Source organism: Crocodylus siamensis, chromosome 1 (assembly GCF_052110815.1).
Source record: "Crocodylus siamensis isolate JL-2025a chromosome 1, ASM5211081v1, whole genome shotgun sequence".
NCBI classification, from domain to species: Eukaryota; Metazoa; Chordata; order Crocodylia; family Crocodylidae; genus Crocodylus; species Crocodylus siamensis.
In genome coordinates, this window is record NC_143395.1 from 209,761,751 (window position 1) to 209,776,559 (window position 14,809).

The 14,809-nt window shown below is 54.5% G+C and overlaps 2 protein-coding genes across 4 annotated transcripts in view; one reads left to right on the forward strand and one right to left on the reverse strand.

The window, feature by feature from the left end:
- Positions 1–5,562, forward strand: part of PEX6 (peroxisomal biogenesis factor 6) — a 30,932-nt gene extending 25,370 nt beyond the window's left edge. The window contains exons 15-17 of one of the 3 annotated variants that reach the window (XM_090054358.1): positions 428–505; positions 3,025–3,164; positions 4,525–5,562. In XM_090054358.1, coding sequence (XP_089910484.1) covers positions 428–505; positions 3,025–3,164; positions 4,525–4,661 — 355 coding nt within the window. In that variant the 3' untranslated portion in view covers positions 4,662–5,562. Of the gene's footprint in view, positions 1–427; positions 506–2,757; positions 2,978–3,024; positions 3,165–4,524 lie in introns of those variants that run through there. The other 2 variants (XM_090054375.1, XM_090054366.1) reach the window with 2 other exon arrangements.
- A 1,638-nt stretch (positions 5,563–7,200) lies between these two features.
- On the reverse strand, positions 7,201–11,476 carry GNMT (glycine N-methyltransferase). The gene is made up of 6 exons (XM_090054398.1): positions 11,232–11,476; positions 10,981–11,108; positions 9,558–9,671; positions 8,895–9,037; positions 7,973–8,094; positions 7,201–7,698 (listed from the first exon to the last, which is right to left on the reverse strand). Exons 1-6 carry the CDS (start codon positions 11,435–11,437, stop codon positions 7,527–7,529), a joined length of 885 nt encoding a protein of 294 aa, XP_089910524.1. The 5' UTR covers positions 11,438–11,476; the 3' UTR covers positions 7,201–7,526.
- Between the last annotated feature and the right edge of the window lie 3,333 nt (positions 11,477–14,809).

The following is a 14,809-nucleotide window of genomic DNA, read 5'->3' on the forward strand; positions in this document are numbered from 1 at the left end:
AGTGACCACAGCCTGCAGGTGCCGCTGGCAGCATCGGCAGCACTTCTGTCAGGGGGTGCACGTGCACTCCCTACACATGGCCAATGATCCCCTCCATTAACTTATCCTAGGTATTTTAATCTTCTCTCATGACAGAGAGAGCCTTTGCAGCCAGGAAATAGGTTAGAACAGCCCAGCAGCTGCCCTTACTTGGACTGGAGGTGGGATGTGGTGAGGGTTCCCTGGTTTATAGCCACTGTGGTCTCTCTGCTCCCAGCTTCTGCACTCCTTGTGAATGCAGACTGCCCCTGCTATGAGGAAGCAGCCCCATGGGCAGAGGGTGTGCTATTGGGGGGTATCCTAGCCCTGGATGCACGGGACCAGTCAGGAGAAACAGGCTTGCCCTGAGGTTTCTCTGCCCTTGACTCCCTCTCTCCCTCCTGGGCAGGTTTGACAAGCGGGTCTATGTGGGTGTGAATGAAGACCGGGAATCTCAGCTGAGAGTGTTGATTGCCATCACAAGAAAGTGAGTGCCTGCCAGGCTGCCTCAACCAGCAAGGAGCCATCTCCAACTTCCCCCTAGGGCATATGCCCTGCAGCAGGGCTGGGGCTGGATTCAGGAGGGAGTGGTATGGGAGGGGGGCAGATTGGCAAGCAATCGAAGCAGCACATATGGACTGTGGGACTCTAGAGGGTCCCTTGCTTAAGTTGTAGTGAACCAGCAGTTGGTGGGGGGGTAGTTGCTGTAGAGTTAGTCAGCATCTTCCTCCCTGTTGCCGTCCAGCCACTGCTCCAATCTGGGAGACTGCTTTTGGCTTTGGCCTTATTTGGGAGGGACATGCAGGGTGCAGTGCAGGCCAACCCAGCTCTCCCCACTCCTTCTAGTCAGGAGTCAAAGGGATCTGCAGACCTGTAGCAGAGCCAGGGCTTCACCTCAGGTCAGATCCTCAGCAGGAAGCATCTGAATTTTTATAAGTTGGTGCCACTTGACACCATTTGGATACCTGCCACTGTGGGGTCAAGTCTCCATCGCTTTGCTCCACAGGAAAAAGATTGGAAACAGTCACGATCCAGCAGTGACTTAGTTCCATTGTGGAGAGACTTAAGGCAGCAGGGCAGCAGTGAGTGATGGCCCATTGCTTTCTAGAGGGGATGTTCTGTGGATTGTTGTGCTTCCTTCAGTGCTCTAGTCCAGGGTTCTCAACTTCTTTTGTACCAGTACCCACTTGTAAATATTGATGGCCATTCCTGACCCAGTAAATAGTTTAAGTAGAAAACATCCCCCTGGCCTTGCTGGTGCTCCTTACTCCTGACCTGCTGCCCCCTACCCCCAGGCCCCAGCCCCACAGTGTGTGGGGCGTGGAGGGGACACATGCCTGCCTCAGATTTGTGTGCCTGCAGCTGGCAATTGGCTGGAGCGTGGCATCAGCATGGGCAGGAGCCACTTTCACAGCTCAGCAGGCAGGACTCAGCCCACGGGGGGTGGTGTGAGGCAGCAAGACTCATTGCTGCTACTACTAGGACCCCTGCACTGCAAGCAGTGCAAAGAGTTACAAACTGGGGGTGGGGTGCAGTGCCTCACCTCCTGCCAGCCTCTTGCCCACCAGGCCTCAGCTCTACACCACTGCCATGGTCTGGCCATCACTCCCTTCAGGTTGCCCATGCTGCCCGCTGCCCCACCTACCCTCGGGTCTAAAGTGGGCAGTGATGGCAGCAGTAGCTGGGCCATGGCAGCAGGGTAGAGCCACAGCCTGGTGCGCGAGTGGCTGGAGGTGAGGGGAAGTTAGAGCAGCATGGGTCCTGGTGGTGGCAGCACCAATGAGTCTTGCTGCCCTACTCTGCCCTCCCACACTGAGTCCTGCCTGCTGGGCTGTGGAGGTGGCTCCTGCCTGTGCCAGTCTTGTCAGGCTGCAGCCTCATGCCCACTGTGAGTGCATAAATCTAGGAAGGCAAATGCCCCCTCATGCCTCCTGAAGCATTGCCTGTGCTCCCTTCAATGCATCATTGAGGTTTTTTTGCACCCTTGCCATGCCCCATAAACTTTCCTGCAGGGAGCTATGGGAGCTGCTCTCCATGCTGCCTGGCTGCCACATGCATGCGTGCGTGCACACATGCATGTGGCATCCCCTGCCTGATCACCCTCCTCCTGCTTCCCCAGTCCTAAGCACCCCCTTGGAGGCTGAAACTCTGCCAGCCTGCAACGGGAAACCCAGTTTCCCATATTTTTTTTCTCCTTTAAAGGAGAAAATCTGTGTTTTTTCCATGGCAAATGGAAAACCGGAATCCGTATTTATTAGTATTCGCAGTGCTAACACATGGTGAAGAACAAACAGCATCTATTTTGTCAAAAATGTATGGAAAATATGATCCATTTTTTAAGTTTGTTCACAACCTTTTCATATATTCTTGCAACTCACTTCTGGGTCACAACCCATGGGTTGAGAAATGCTGCTGTAGCCTTTTCCCATAGGTTTTATCCCCTGCCCTGCTTTGAGGTGGTTGCTGCTCACCTCTTAATTCTCAGGAGGGTGGCCAGGCATGTTCTGGTAGAAGAAAAGCTGTTTTCATTGCTAATTTTCATTTTGCAAGGTTATGTTTGGCAGCTTAGCACTCTCCTGTGCTGCAGGGGTGACAGCTTCTGCTGTGTGGGGTTTGGACAGGATTTTCTAGTGCTGACTTGACTGGTTTTACTTTGGTACTGGTAGTTCTTGTTTGGGAGGAGTGTGGAGCTTAGGGGTCAGGTCTCCAGACCCTCCTTTTTTTTTTTTTTTTTTCCAGATCAACAGCTCTAAATTGCCCCTGGGTCTAGGGAGCAAGCACAAGGGCCCACATGTGAGCACTGCCTGATGTGATCCCCTGGGGGGTAGGTGAGCAGGTAAACCCAGTTTAGTTTGGAGCAGCTGGTGCAGAGCATAGAAAGTGCTAAACAGGGAGAGGAGCTATTGTGGGATGCAATTACTCCTGCCCCAGACCTTCTGGCTGCCTTGTTTCTCTGAGTCTCCATCTTTCTGTGATCCAAGCACTGGGTATTTCCTTCCCTGGTAGGTTTAAATTGGACCCTTCAGTGAGTCTCACCAGTATCCTAGACAAGTGCCCTGCCCAGCTGACTGGAGCAGATCTGTATGCGCTCTGTTCGGACGCCATGATGCATGTCATTAAACGGAAAGTGGAGTGCATTGAAGAAGGTAGGAGACCATGCCTGCCACTTTCGCTGCTGGGAGTAACTAACACGTATGCAGTTGGGAGGCCTGTTCAGTGTTTTTTTTGCTCCAGCCATGTGTTTTTTGTCAGGAAAGAGGCAAGCAAGTGCTTTTGTGCTGGTCTCTGAAATGCAGAGATCTTGAACATCATGTGAAGGTCAAGGAATGGGTTCTCATCTGGCCATCCTGGGGTCAACCCCAGCTTACTGGAGGTGCTGGCTGGACTTTCCCCTTTCTTGGTGTCTGTCTGTGGGCAATGGTGATGAGGCAGCTGCATGATAGTGGGTTTGATGCCAGGCTGTGAGGATGACTGAGTGAGGGGGAGCATGGCCAGGATTAGTGTGACTGACTCAGAAGAGAGGACCCCCACAGTTGCATATGTACAGCTTCAAATGCCATAATGCCTCATGCATGGAGTAGCCATCTGCCCATAGGGCACGCAAGACCTCCTGGGCCTCAATCATGCCATTCTCATAAACCCATCCTTTCCACTTGGGCTGCTGGCAGAAGGAACGTGTACAATAGTTGGTGACTGGGAAGGCCTTCAGTTCAGGGTCTGTGCAGCCCTGCATTGGACCTGGCCACCAAGATATCTGAGGGGACACGTTCTCCCTTTGTCACTACAGGAAATGAGGTGTCCACGAAGGGTCACCAGTCACCCTTCCTTGTTCTCGGTCTCTGTCCAGCTGTACCTTCCTTCTTCTGGAAGTTGAAGTGCATGGGACCTGCTACAAGAAGGGCATACCCAGAGCCTGGGGCTGGCAGCAGTTTGCATAAGTGAATTGGTGTCTGCACTATGGCCTACCTGCTCAGGCTCCTAAAATTGGGACTTGTCTAGGATTCGTCTCTTTTGCCTCCTGCTCTTTGAGCTCTTGGGGCACATGAGTTGCAGCTCTACGCCTTTTTCCACGGCCCTGGCTGTAGGAATATCCTTAAAATTAATTCCCACCCTGCAGGGGGTGGGAGGGCTGCTCCGAGGGCCCAGCCCTTCTGCCTGGATGAAGTTCAAGGACCTCTGCTTTCCTGGGAAGCAGGTTCTGAATTGCTCAGACTGCAGCAGCCTCTTTTACACAGGAAAGATTTTGAACATGGCATAATCTGTTAAAGGCTACACCCATGTGGGGTAGGAGGAGGAGAGGACAATTGACAGGCTGCAAGCTGCAGGGGTTGGAACCAGCTGAAAGAAAGCACTTGGCCCAAGGGGAAGGAGTACCTCCCAGTGCTCTTTAACAGTTTGGCATAATTAAACCAGAGTCCCTGTTGGGGCTTGTTCAGCTGCACTCTGCATGTGTACGTGTGCATTCTGAACCAGGGATTGGGGATGACCATGTGCTCTGCTTTGCAGGGCTGGACACAGAGAGCTCTGATCTTGTCCTGACCATGGAGGACTTCCTGCAAGCTGTTGCTGGGCTGCAGCCATCTGTTTCTGACCAGGAGCTGCTTAGATACAAGCTGATCCAGCAGAAGTTTGTGGCATGTTAGCATCTAACAGGAATCTAAAGGAAGGCATGGAGCATGTGGGACCACATGGCTGGCACTAATGCAGCAGGGTCTGGGAGACCACTCAGACCCAGGACAGAACCCTTAGAAGCAGGGGAGTTCCCTTAGAAGCAGGGGAGTTGTCTGTTGATTCATGACTGACTATGGCACCCAACTGGGTTAACACGGAAGGATTTTTGCCATGGAGCTGAGGCTGCTGTCAGCATTGTGAGAGGGTGGGAGCAGCTTGGCTCTTAACCAAGCTGCTTCCTGCTTTCTGCTTCCAGCCTTTCCCTCCTCAGCCTTGTAAATCTCTGCAGGCACCCTCCTACCTGTGTGTTTGTCTGATGTATCCCACAGCCCACTCTGTATCTTTTGAGTACAGTGAGAGCTGGCAGTGAGAGGCAGGCCTTGAATTTATCTGTGGATCACTGTGGAAAGAGATGCCACTCCAGCTCCTGGGAGACTCAGGATGTTATGGAGAGTGCCAGGGCTGCCCTTGCATCTAGGGCACAGCAAGGAGTGATGTCACAGCTGAATGTCTGGGAAGGGGGTGGGACAGTAGCAGTGGGCATGTGTGGGTGTTTGCCAAGGCTTTGACACTTCCCATTTTCCAAGCCAACCATCTAGAGAGGAGTATTGCTCCTCAAGACCGAGCCTCTACAGCTGTGGGCATGTGAGAAGAAAGGTGCAGTGCTCACCCATTCCAGGGGCTTGGCTGGTATTTAGAAGATTTTGTAGACAGCCATGCACCTGTCTCAAGGGCCTGCACTATGAGGAGGGTAGCATCCATATCGTGTTGAGCCAGGCAGGGAGAATTGTGCTGCAGTAGATGTGCAGACTGTACAAGTGCTGTGTAAATAAAAAGGACCTGCTCCAATTCTCTACCAGGGCAGTTCTCTTTACTGTTCCATGGCCTCTCCTGGCCCTGTGCAGAGGTGATCCTGCTAAGCCAGCTAGCTTTGTCAAGAATCTGAGGTGCAGGCTTGGCTGTCTGCTCCTTAGGGGACTATTTAATTGCCCATGTCTGCCTCTCAGTCTGATCTAGGCATAGGCAGTTCTGCAGGGTGTTTGGGGAGGGTGGAGGGAGTGTTAATGGTCATCACTAGCCTCTGACTGGGGGTGGGGGGTGCGCACGCACGCACACACACACCAAGGCTCAAGAGAGTCTTTGGGAGTGTGGCTACCCAGGCCAGTTAGGTCATAACCAGAATCGGTGATGGGACCTGAATCAGTACTTGGGCAACTGCCTGTTCTTGCCAGGGCAGCAGCAGATGCCCCAAACCACGAGCAGCACAGCTGGGGACTATGCAGGGGAGGAGATACTTGTACTCTGTGCCCTTGGTTTTGACTCCTCACCAGCTTAGCCCAGACCCATGAGATGCCATCTGTTTGCCTCTGTTCTGTGAAGTTCTTCAGGGTGAGGTGTGGTGTTGAGAGTTTCAGTGAGATCAGCCTTGCTGTAAATATCCAGCATGGTCAAAGCTGAAAGTGGTTTTGTGAGTGCTGTATTCACCCACGGCCATAACCAGACTTCGCTGCATTCTCAGTCAGGAGGAGCCAAAACACGTTGTGGTATGCTTCAGAGCGCCTAAAACCCACAAAACCCAGCTGAGGCAGTGCAAACATCTGAGTACATTATGTAGCCAGCTTATTGGGCAAGGCAGGAGAAAATGAGACACACCCCTGGCCACTGTGCCCCCAGGGGCACGTGGCATTCATGGCTGCTGCCACCTTAACCAAAATGTTAACCAAAATGTATGGGCAAGTGCCCATCTCATGGGTGGGTGTGTCAGGGGTCATGGGCCTCAGCTATGCAGTTCTAGGTGATGAGCAGGCATGTGTGTTCTATAAGCCCTAGAGCAGGCCCTCCCCATGCTGAAGGGGGAAGGTACATCCCAGCCCCACTACTACCCCTTGGAGTATCTTCCAGCTGAGTTGGGCCACCTACAGAGTGAGGGGCTATCTGGCAACTAAGAGGAGCTCACAGCTGAGCCCTGCATAGACCCAGGCAGCCTTGCTCCCTCTGCCCCTGGGATGGAGCTGTGCAGTCATGCAGCTGTGCAGCTATGCTCTGTGGGGTGAGGAGTGGAAGAGGGGAGCCAAGCCCCTGCTGCTGATGCAGTCCCAGGCTATCTTCTCCTAGCCCCTGTGCCCACAGCAGTAGAACGCAGGCTGATGAAGGATTAGGCACTTGTCTGTACAACCAGAGACCCCAAGGCAGCAGCATCCAGCTCTGCCACCCCCTGTGTGCCTTGGCTAGCAGTTTAGTGCCTCACTCCTGGTCCATGTGGAAATACCACACTGCCTGCCCTTAACCCGTGTCACAGGAAGGCATCATGGGAAAAGCCACAGGGCAACTGACACCCCAGTGATGTACAGGGCAGGACCCAGACTCCAGCAGCTCCACTCACAAGGCAGTCCCCAGCAATGCTAGCTGCCATGGCCTCCAGGCTTCCCCCCGACCCCAGTAAGTTCATGGCCCCTGCCCTAACTCTCCCCCTCCCCTGCTTGCCCAAGGACAGACGCACAGAACTACATGCAACTTCCATGAGCATTGTTACTGTTTCCCTTCAGCACTTTCTTGAGAATCCTTGGCAGCCCTGAGACTTGGACAAGTGCACACCCAGCATGGCTGGCAAGTGACAAATGCAAGCAGTAGAGAGGGAGGAGTAGCAGTGCACTGTCAGAGCCTGCTCGTGACAGACACGGCCCCTGGGGGCTCCCCCATGTGGCCAAGCTTATCTGTCACCAAAGCAGAGCCCTGGCTGGCTGCTCAGACACCAGAAGATAGAGAAGGGTCCCTTCTCATCCTCCATGCTAGTCAACTGGTGTGGGCAGTAGTAGCCAGCCAGGGAGCCCTGGCTGTCAGCCGGTCTTCTTCACTACGTGGATGAAGTAGCAGGGGATGTACTCCTGGCCAGGCATGTAAGGCTTGAAGTCACCCAGGATGCTGTGCTGGCACCTCCCCTGGAAAGTATTCTTCAGCAGCTCCGAGAAGGCCTCCAGGCAGTGAGGGTAGTAGGAAAGCCGGAACTTGCTAGAATGCAGGAGCAGAGAGCCAGCAGTGAGGCGCTGGCGGGAGACCGGGGCTGGCCTCTGCACCCACCTGATTTCCAGGACCCCTTGTGAGCAAGAGTAGCCTGCTCACAGGGATGCAGATGAGCTGCCAAAGACCTGTGCATTTCTTCATGTTTGTTTCAGGAAACAAGAGTCTGCACTGGGCATAGTGGGACATGCCTGGGGAGGTATACTAATATCTACCCCCGCTCCCACTCCACAGGCCTGTCACTTGGTTATGCATGCCTACCCACCTCAGTTCTGGGCTTCCTTCCATTTCCTGGGCTGGAACTTGCACAGTATAGTCCAGGGTCACCATGTGGGCCTTGTTGTTCACAAAGAGCACAGATGTAGTGATGTCCTTTGTCAGATCACTCTGGGAGGGAGACAAGGCTGAGAACTGCCTGTTACCACCTTCCTGTCTGGCCCTGGCCCTGCCTACCCCAGAGGCATAATGCTGATGTTTGCTGGGGAGGGAAGGGCCAGGCTCACCCCATGTCTCCTCCCACACCACTAGCTTGTGATGTACAGGCAGGTCGGCTCATTCTCCGTAAGTATTCAAGGATGGGGCTGCCTGTGCAAGGGGATTCATTAGTGATCCGGTATCAATTCCACTCCTGAAAGCTAAACGCAGCCCACACACCCCGCTGCTCTGTACAGTGCAGAGCACCCCCGCCAGTGGGAGGTGAGCCTAAAGCCATTGAGAAAGCTGAGCATTCTCCCTTCAAGGCCTTTGTTCGGGCTGCTTGCAGCCCATACTCTCTGCCCTTTCCTTTAGTCTATCATGACCTATGCCTGTCTGCTAGAGGCTCTACCTCATCCCTTGCCTGTTCTAACTCCCAGAGCCTCCCCACCCCTTTCTCCTGCACATTCAGCCACATTGTTAGCTGGACCTGCCCCCTGCCTGCCAACTAGATGCCAGCTGCAGGGACTCACTCCACTGGCTTGGGTGAATGGTCTTGCCAGGATGCCAGAGAGGGCAGAAAGCAGGTCAAGGCCACTGGATGCCCGCCCAGCAGCAGGAGGTGGCAGCAGTTGGAGGGAGGAGTCCCTCCCACCCAGCCTGCACACACCTTCTGATCCCCAGAGGACCAGCCAGGGCACAGCCCTGTCTGGCCAGCCAATAGAGGGACATCCTCCTCTTCCCCTCCCAACAGGGCCTTCCAGGGCAATTACCTTGTAATAGATATTCTTCCCTGGAGGCGCGCACCCCGTGGCTAGGATATGGTCGTAGTTGCGATGGTCAATGACCATGACACCGCCTGGGCGCACCATGCTTGCAATATTCTTAAGTGCCATCTTATGATCGCTTTGGTCACCTATGAGATGGGGCAGAGTTCAGCTATACTGCTATGAGCTATGTCTGAAAGCACCTCCCTCCCTGGTGCCTGCACCCCCTCTCCCAGGGTACTCTGCTCCAAAGTACAGCAAGCTGCACTCCAAAGATTTCCTGGCAAGACATGTGGGCCTCGCTTCCAACCTCTTGCTGGGCCCTCTGTGCTGCCTCAGCTGGTTTAAAGGGGCCCTCCAGGAACAGCATGGGCATAGTGGGCTATGCCTGCATTGCACTCAAGGTGAGAATGTAGCATGTGCAGCTGTGCCAGAGTCAGTGCACAGCTGACAGCAGCAGGGGCTACACAAACCCAGTCAGGACTGTGGGTATGTTGGTGACAGCGGCTGTCCCTGCTGTGCACAAGCCAACTACATGAAAACTTTCCTGTACTGTAGGATGCAAGACAGATGGGCCCTGGGGAGGTGGGGGCTGCTCTATGCAGTTGAGGTGCTATGTACCTGTCTCCAGACAGGCCAATCAACCAAGCCTTGGGCTGTTGAGCTCACCTTTGAAGTCAGGTAGATGTGCGAAGGAGTTCCCTAGGCAGATGACAGCATCAAACCCATCTCCAGGCTTCTTCATGTCCCTCTCCAGGGTAAGCCAGTTGGCCTCCTCAATGACTGCCCCCAACAAGAGCTAGTTAGGTATGCAGAGGCCCTGCTGGCTCTGAGTTGGTCTCAACATGCTCATTCCCTGCTGCCCACAAACACCATTCCCTTGCCCCCCAGCACAACTCAAGGAAGGGCATCCCCTTCGCACGACTCATGCCCTTGCTGTGCCAGAGAGAACATTCACTGGCAGACCCCCCCAAACCCCCTGCACTAATCTTCTTGAAACTTGGCAGGCTTCATCCTTCCTTCAGAGTCTACCATCCCTGAAAGTTTCATCCAAATCAGACAAAAAACAACAAAGTTATAGATATTTTATTGTTTCCCCATTACACCCTATGGCCTGATCTCCGAGGAGGCTCCAAACCGCTTTGGGAAACCTAACGAGGCCAGCGCTTTGACCTGGCTGTGCTGCTTCAGACCCCGAGGTGTCTGAAGCTTCTCCAAATTTGAAGCTCTGTCCAAAGCCTCGCACAGCCCTATCAATTAGCATCTGTTCAGCTCTGAGCGCCCTACCCTCCATAGCAGGTTTCCAGCTGCACTGCATGTCTGAAGCTATGCCCAACTAACTCCCCAGAGCCAGAGGGGCAGACAAACCATGCATCATGAATGGAGAAGCCTCCAGAACCCCACCAGCTCTCTGGCATGTCAAAAGAGCAAAGCCACACACACCCCATTCTGCTGCATGTGTGCAGTGTCTACAGCATGGTGGCTGGCCAAGACACATGACTCAGAGGCCCAGCGGTCAGGGCACCAGCCTAGGTTGGACTTAGGTGTGACCTCGATGGTTTTCCTGCATCCTCCTGGCCCAGTCCCTCTGTGATCAGTGCTCATTTGTATAATAGGGGCAAGGAGGAGGTTGGCGGAGTGCACATTTAGCAGATTACGGCTGAGGGTGTCAGATCCTAACTTACTACAGAGAGGCCTCTCAGACCTCCAGCAGGCGGAAAGAGGGCCAGCTGCGCTGATGACACCAGGGCTCACAACCTGCTTGCTGTAGACAGCTGGCAACAGCCAGACTCTGCCACTTGCTATTAAGGATTGACTCTTCCCCTCTGCTGGGGGTGTCAGGAGGTGCCGGCAGCCAGTGGGAGAAGCTTGATCATTCATGCCTGACACACTGGGGGCCTCGGGCCAAGCTTAACATGACCTGGAGCCCTCAGCACCAGCAGCACAAACACGAAGGGGGAGAAGCTGACCGGCAGGCCGTTCCCCAGAGCCCCTGCTGCCAGGGATGGGAGGAGACCCGAGGGCTAGATGGGCCCAGAGAGGGGGTGGGCAGATCCGGCTGGCAGCCCCGCGGGGCAGGGTGCGGGCCTACCCCATTTGTCGAAGGGCTCCTCCTTGCGCCGCTCCCACCGCTCCTTCAGGGCGTACTTGAGCATCTTGTCGCTGGCGTCCACGCTGGTCACGCTGAAGCCCTCCTCCAGCAGCATGATGGAGTCCACCCTGCAGGGCACGGGGGCGTGAGAGGCGCTCGGGGAGGGGCCGGCCCGGGGCACGGAGGCGTGCCGGCAGGGCCTCGCGTGGGGGGCCAGGGCCGGGGCCGCGCGGGGCAGGGGCGGGGCTCACCCGGTGCCGCAGGCCACGTCGAGCACGGAGCGGCAGCCGTGCTGGCGCAGCAGCGCCACGAGCCAGCTCTTGTACTCGTCCGTGCGGCTCCGCGTGTCGCCGATGTAGAGCTGCCAGACCCGCGCCGCCCGCCCGTCCGCGTACTGGTCCGGCAGCCCCTCGGCCGCCACCCCCAGCGACCGCGTCCGGAACACGCTGTCCACCATCCCGCCCCGCCGCCGCCGGCCGCAGCACTGCCGCCAGCCAGTCCGCCCGGCCCCGCCCCGGCCCCGCCCCCGCCGCCCGGCCAATAGGTCGCGCCGCCTCGCGCACACCCCCGCCCGCCGGCCTGCCCGGCAGCCGCCCCGGGGCCCCCTCCCGTCGTGGGCAATGAGGGCTGGAAGGGCCCTCGGGAGCCCAGCCGGGCCCCTGCTCAGGTGTGCTCTGGCCTGTGCTGGGGAGCTGCAGAGGCTGGTCCTGCTTGGAGCAGGGCGTGGGACTAGGTGACCTCCCCGGGGCCCTTCCTTTCCTACGAGTCTATGAGAGCACCAGTCCCCCCAGATCAAGGCCCAGTCGGGCAGGGAGGTTGGGGCAAGCAGGCAGCAGACCCCGTGCTAGCCCTCACGGGCTTTGTGAGGGTCACTTCATCCTCCCCCCAGTAGTTTTCCGTTTGTGTCCTGAGGATCACGGACCTTTGTCCTCTTGGCACCGTGGCTGCAGTTTAATATTTGAGAGAAAGGTGGACCTAAGGTTCACCTCCAGTAGGAAGCGGAGGAGGGAGAGGACAAGCAAGCCTGAAGGGGCCAGGAGGGTGGTGAAGGAAGGGCCCAGAGAAATGCCATGCGAAACCAAGTGACTGTTCAGCAGATTTGTGGAGGATCGAAGGTCCCTGAGCCCCCAGTGTCTGAAGGGGATGGGGACCCCAATACTTAACAATGGCTAGTCCAAAGCCTTGCCCACTTGGAGAGGAATATGGTGCCATGAGAGGTGTCTCTAAGGAAGAACTTTCCAGCTACTGTTCTGACCCCCTGATTCTGTGTCCTCACAGAAAAAGGACTTTGCTATCTTCCTGCCTACAGGTGTTTTTGGCTCCACACCCCTTTGTTCTCAGCTGATTGTTCTGCATAGGGTAGAACATAATGAGATCCACAGCCCTGCCTGTGCATGGGCCCAAGCAGCCCCTCTCTGTTCAGTAGCCCTCTCAGTGCTATGCCAAGGGAGGAACAGGGCTGCCAAAGCATGGAAGAGGCACCTGGTGGGTCGCTCTTGGGAGACAGATATGGCCTGAAAAGGCTTCATGTTGAATGGGCAGAGAGCATCCTATGTTGTGAAGTTCTCTCATCCCTGCAGGGTCAGGCACAGCTCACCCTCCCTGCTTTCAGTAACTCCTGAGATCTCCTGCACTTCTATTTCAGGATGGGAACAGAGCACCTGCAAGTTGGTCTCCCCTATCTGCCATTACACGGTCACTCCTCTCACAGTTTGGTTTTGGCTTTCCATTCCCCAGTGTCTACGTCTTGCTCACGGTCACTCATCTGGCAGGTGGTGAGAGCGTCTTTTCGTAGGGATATGGTGGTTGGTGCACAACCCTTACAGGAAGCTATCAACTGCAGTTATGCAAACACACACTCCACATACCTCTATGTGTTAGGAACCACATAGCTGCAGAGCAGAACCAACCCATCCCCATATTAGCCGGTCAAGAGAGCACATGACTTCTGCTGCACTCTGGCAATGCAACAGGTAGTCCTTCCTCTCCCACATCATGCCCCACCCCCTGCCACAAAATACTAGGGAGGCAGATGCTACCTCCAAATGCAGAAATACCCACCATGTCATATGTAACATCCAGGCTAAATCTGCACTAGAGACACTCACATATAAGCCATGAGAACAAGACTGGATTCTAGGGGTAGGAGGTTTTGGCAGTAGCTGCAATAGAGAGTTGGATATAGTGTAGCTTTCCCTTTTCCCCTTTCTTCATGAGCTGTTTCCTGTGGAGGGTGCACCTTACAGACTTGCACCGTTCCTGGAAGGAAAAGAGTTGGGAGCGTGTGTATATGTCAGGGAAGGGGGGAGACTGCTTACCCCTTTCCTTAGCCTGTGTGCACAGCAAGGAGAGGATGTGGGTAGGCAGGCAAGCATTCTGCCATGTTTTCTGCCCTGGGAGCAAATTTACAAGGTCTCTTGCATGATTTCCCACTGGTATTAGGAGGCCAATGGCTTGTAGTGTGCTGGCACTTGACACTACCCTGTAAGCCTGCTTGGACAAAGTCTACTCAATGCCTGAGGCAGCTTTTAGCTCACCAACACCTGCACCAACACTAGGGGAGCTGAGGCTGGTTTTAGCAACAGTAGCACATGTGTATAACAGTGTCTGTAGTGCAGCTGGGGCAGGAGTGGGAGTGAGACAGCATGGTATGGAGATGATACTGGTGCCAGACACCCAGCAGAATGGAAAGCTGGGGCTATACTCAGACAAGAGCTTGCTGTTGGTCACAGAGTGCCAGCGCCACTTTCAGCAAGCTTGTGGGTGGTCCCAGCAGATGCCCCAAGAGCCACCTGCAGCATTTAGCTAAGGTACCTGTGACTAGTTATGATGTGCTGCATTCAAGTTGCCGGGAAAGTTTATCCAGAGCAGGCGTTGCGTGTCACTGTCACAGACCACTAGTGCATTGCTATAAATTAATCCTGTGTTTGACACTGGAGAAAGCAGTTTCCGGAACAGGGCAGAGCAGTGACTGCTCAGACACTGGCACATCAGCAGTGTCAGCTGGACAGGCATGCAGAAGAGATGTTTCTGAAATTCTGCACGGTGAAAGGCCATATAAGTAGGCAGTCAGACTCCCTGAACATGCAGGACCTAGGGCAAACACTGTAATGGGGACACAAATTCAAAAGGTAGTTACTCAGCTGCAGAGCCCAGCTGTGGCTGTCACAGGAACCACAGCCCAGAATCCAGTTTGCAGTCCTTAAACTGCAGCTCAATCCTTAAACTAGTCAGGTTCTGTCCTAGAAGTTCCCCACAGCTAGCTGTGATTGCCTAGTGAATGAAAACTATGCTGCAAATTTAAACCCTCCACAAAGCTACAGCTGAAAGGCTGAAAACTTAAATTGAGTTGGGAGACAGTCAACAGCTGAGTCTCTGAGCAACCTTAAGTTGGCTCCACGGGATATCATTGAACAGAAACTTGCAAGGCATATGACAGCAGACAAGTCTGAGGTATAGTATTTCATAGTAGGCAGTTCCTGCCCAGCCAGAACCTAGAACACTCTGTTCCTTTCTGGACACCTCAGTACTAGAAAAATAAATTGAGATAAGGTGAAGAAAAAAAAGCAGCAACATGCTGAAAGGAGAACTCTGTCAAACTGAATAAATAGCAGCACAGTTCCCTGCTGGCATTAGGTACAGAAACACGAGGCATGGGTGTGCAGGGTGTTGTGTGCGCCAACACAGAGGGATAAAATTTAGAATATCCAGGAGCAAGGCAAGAGATGGATGAACTGCATCTTCTGCATCTGCAATAATCCCATCACCCGAGAACAGGGAGAAGTCAAAATGCAAGAAAATATCTGAGAGAAACTGGAAACCTCCCAAC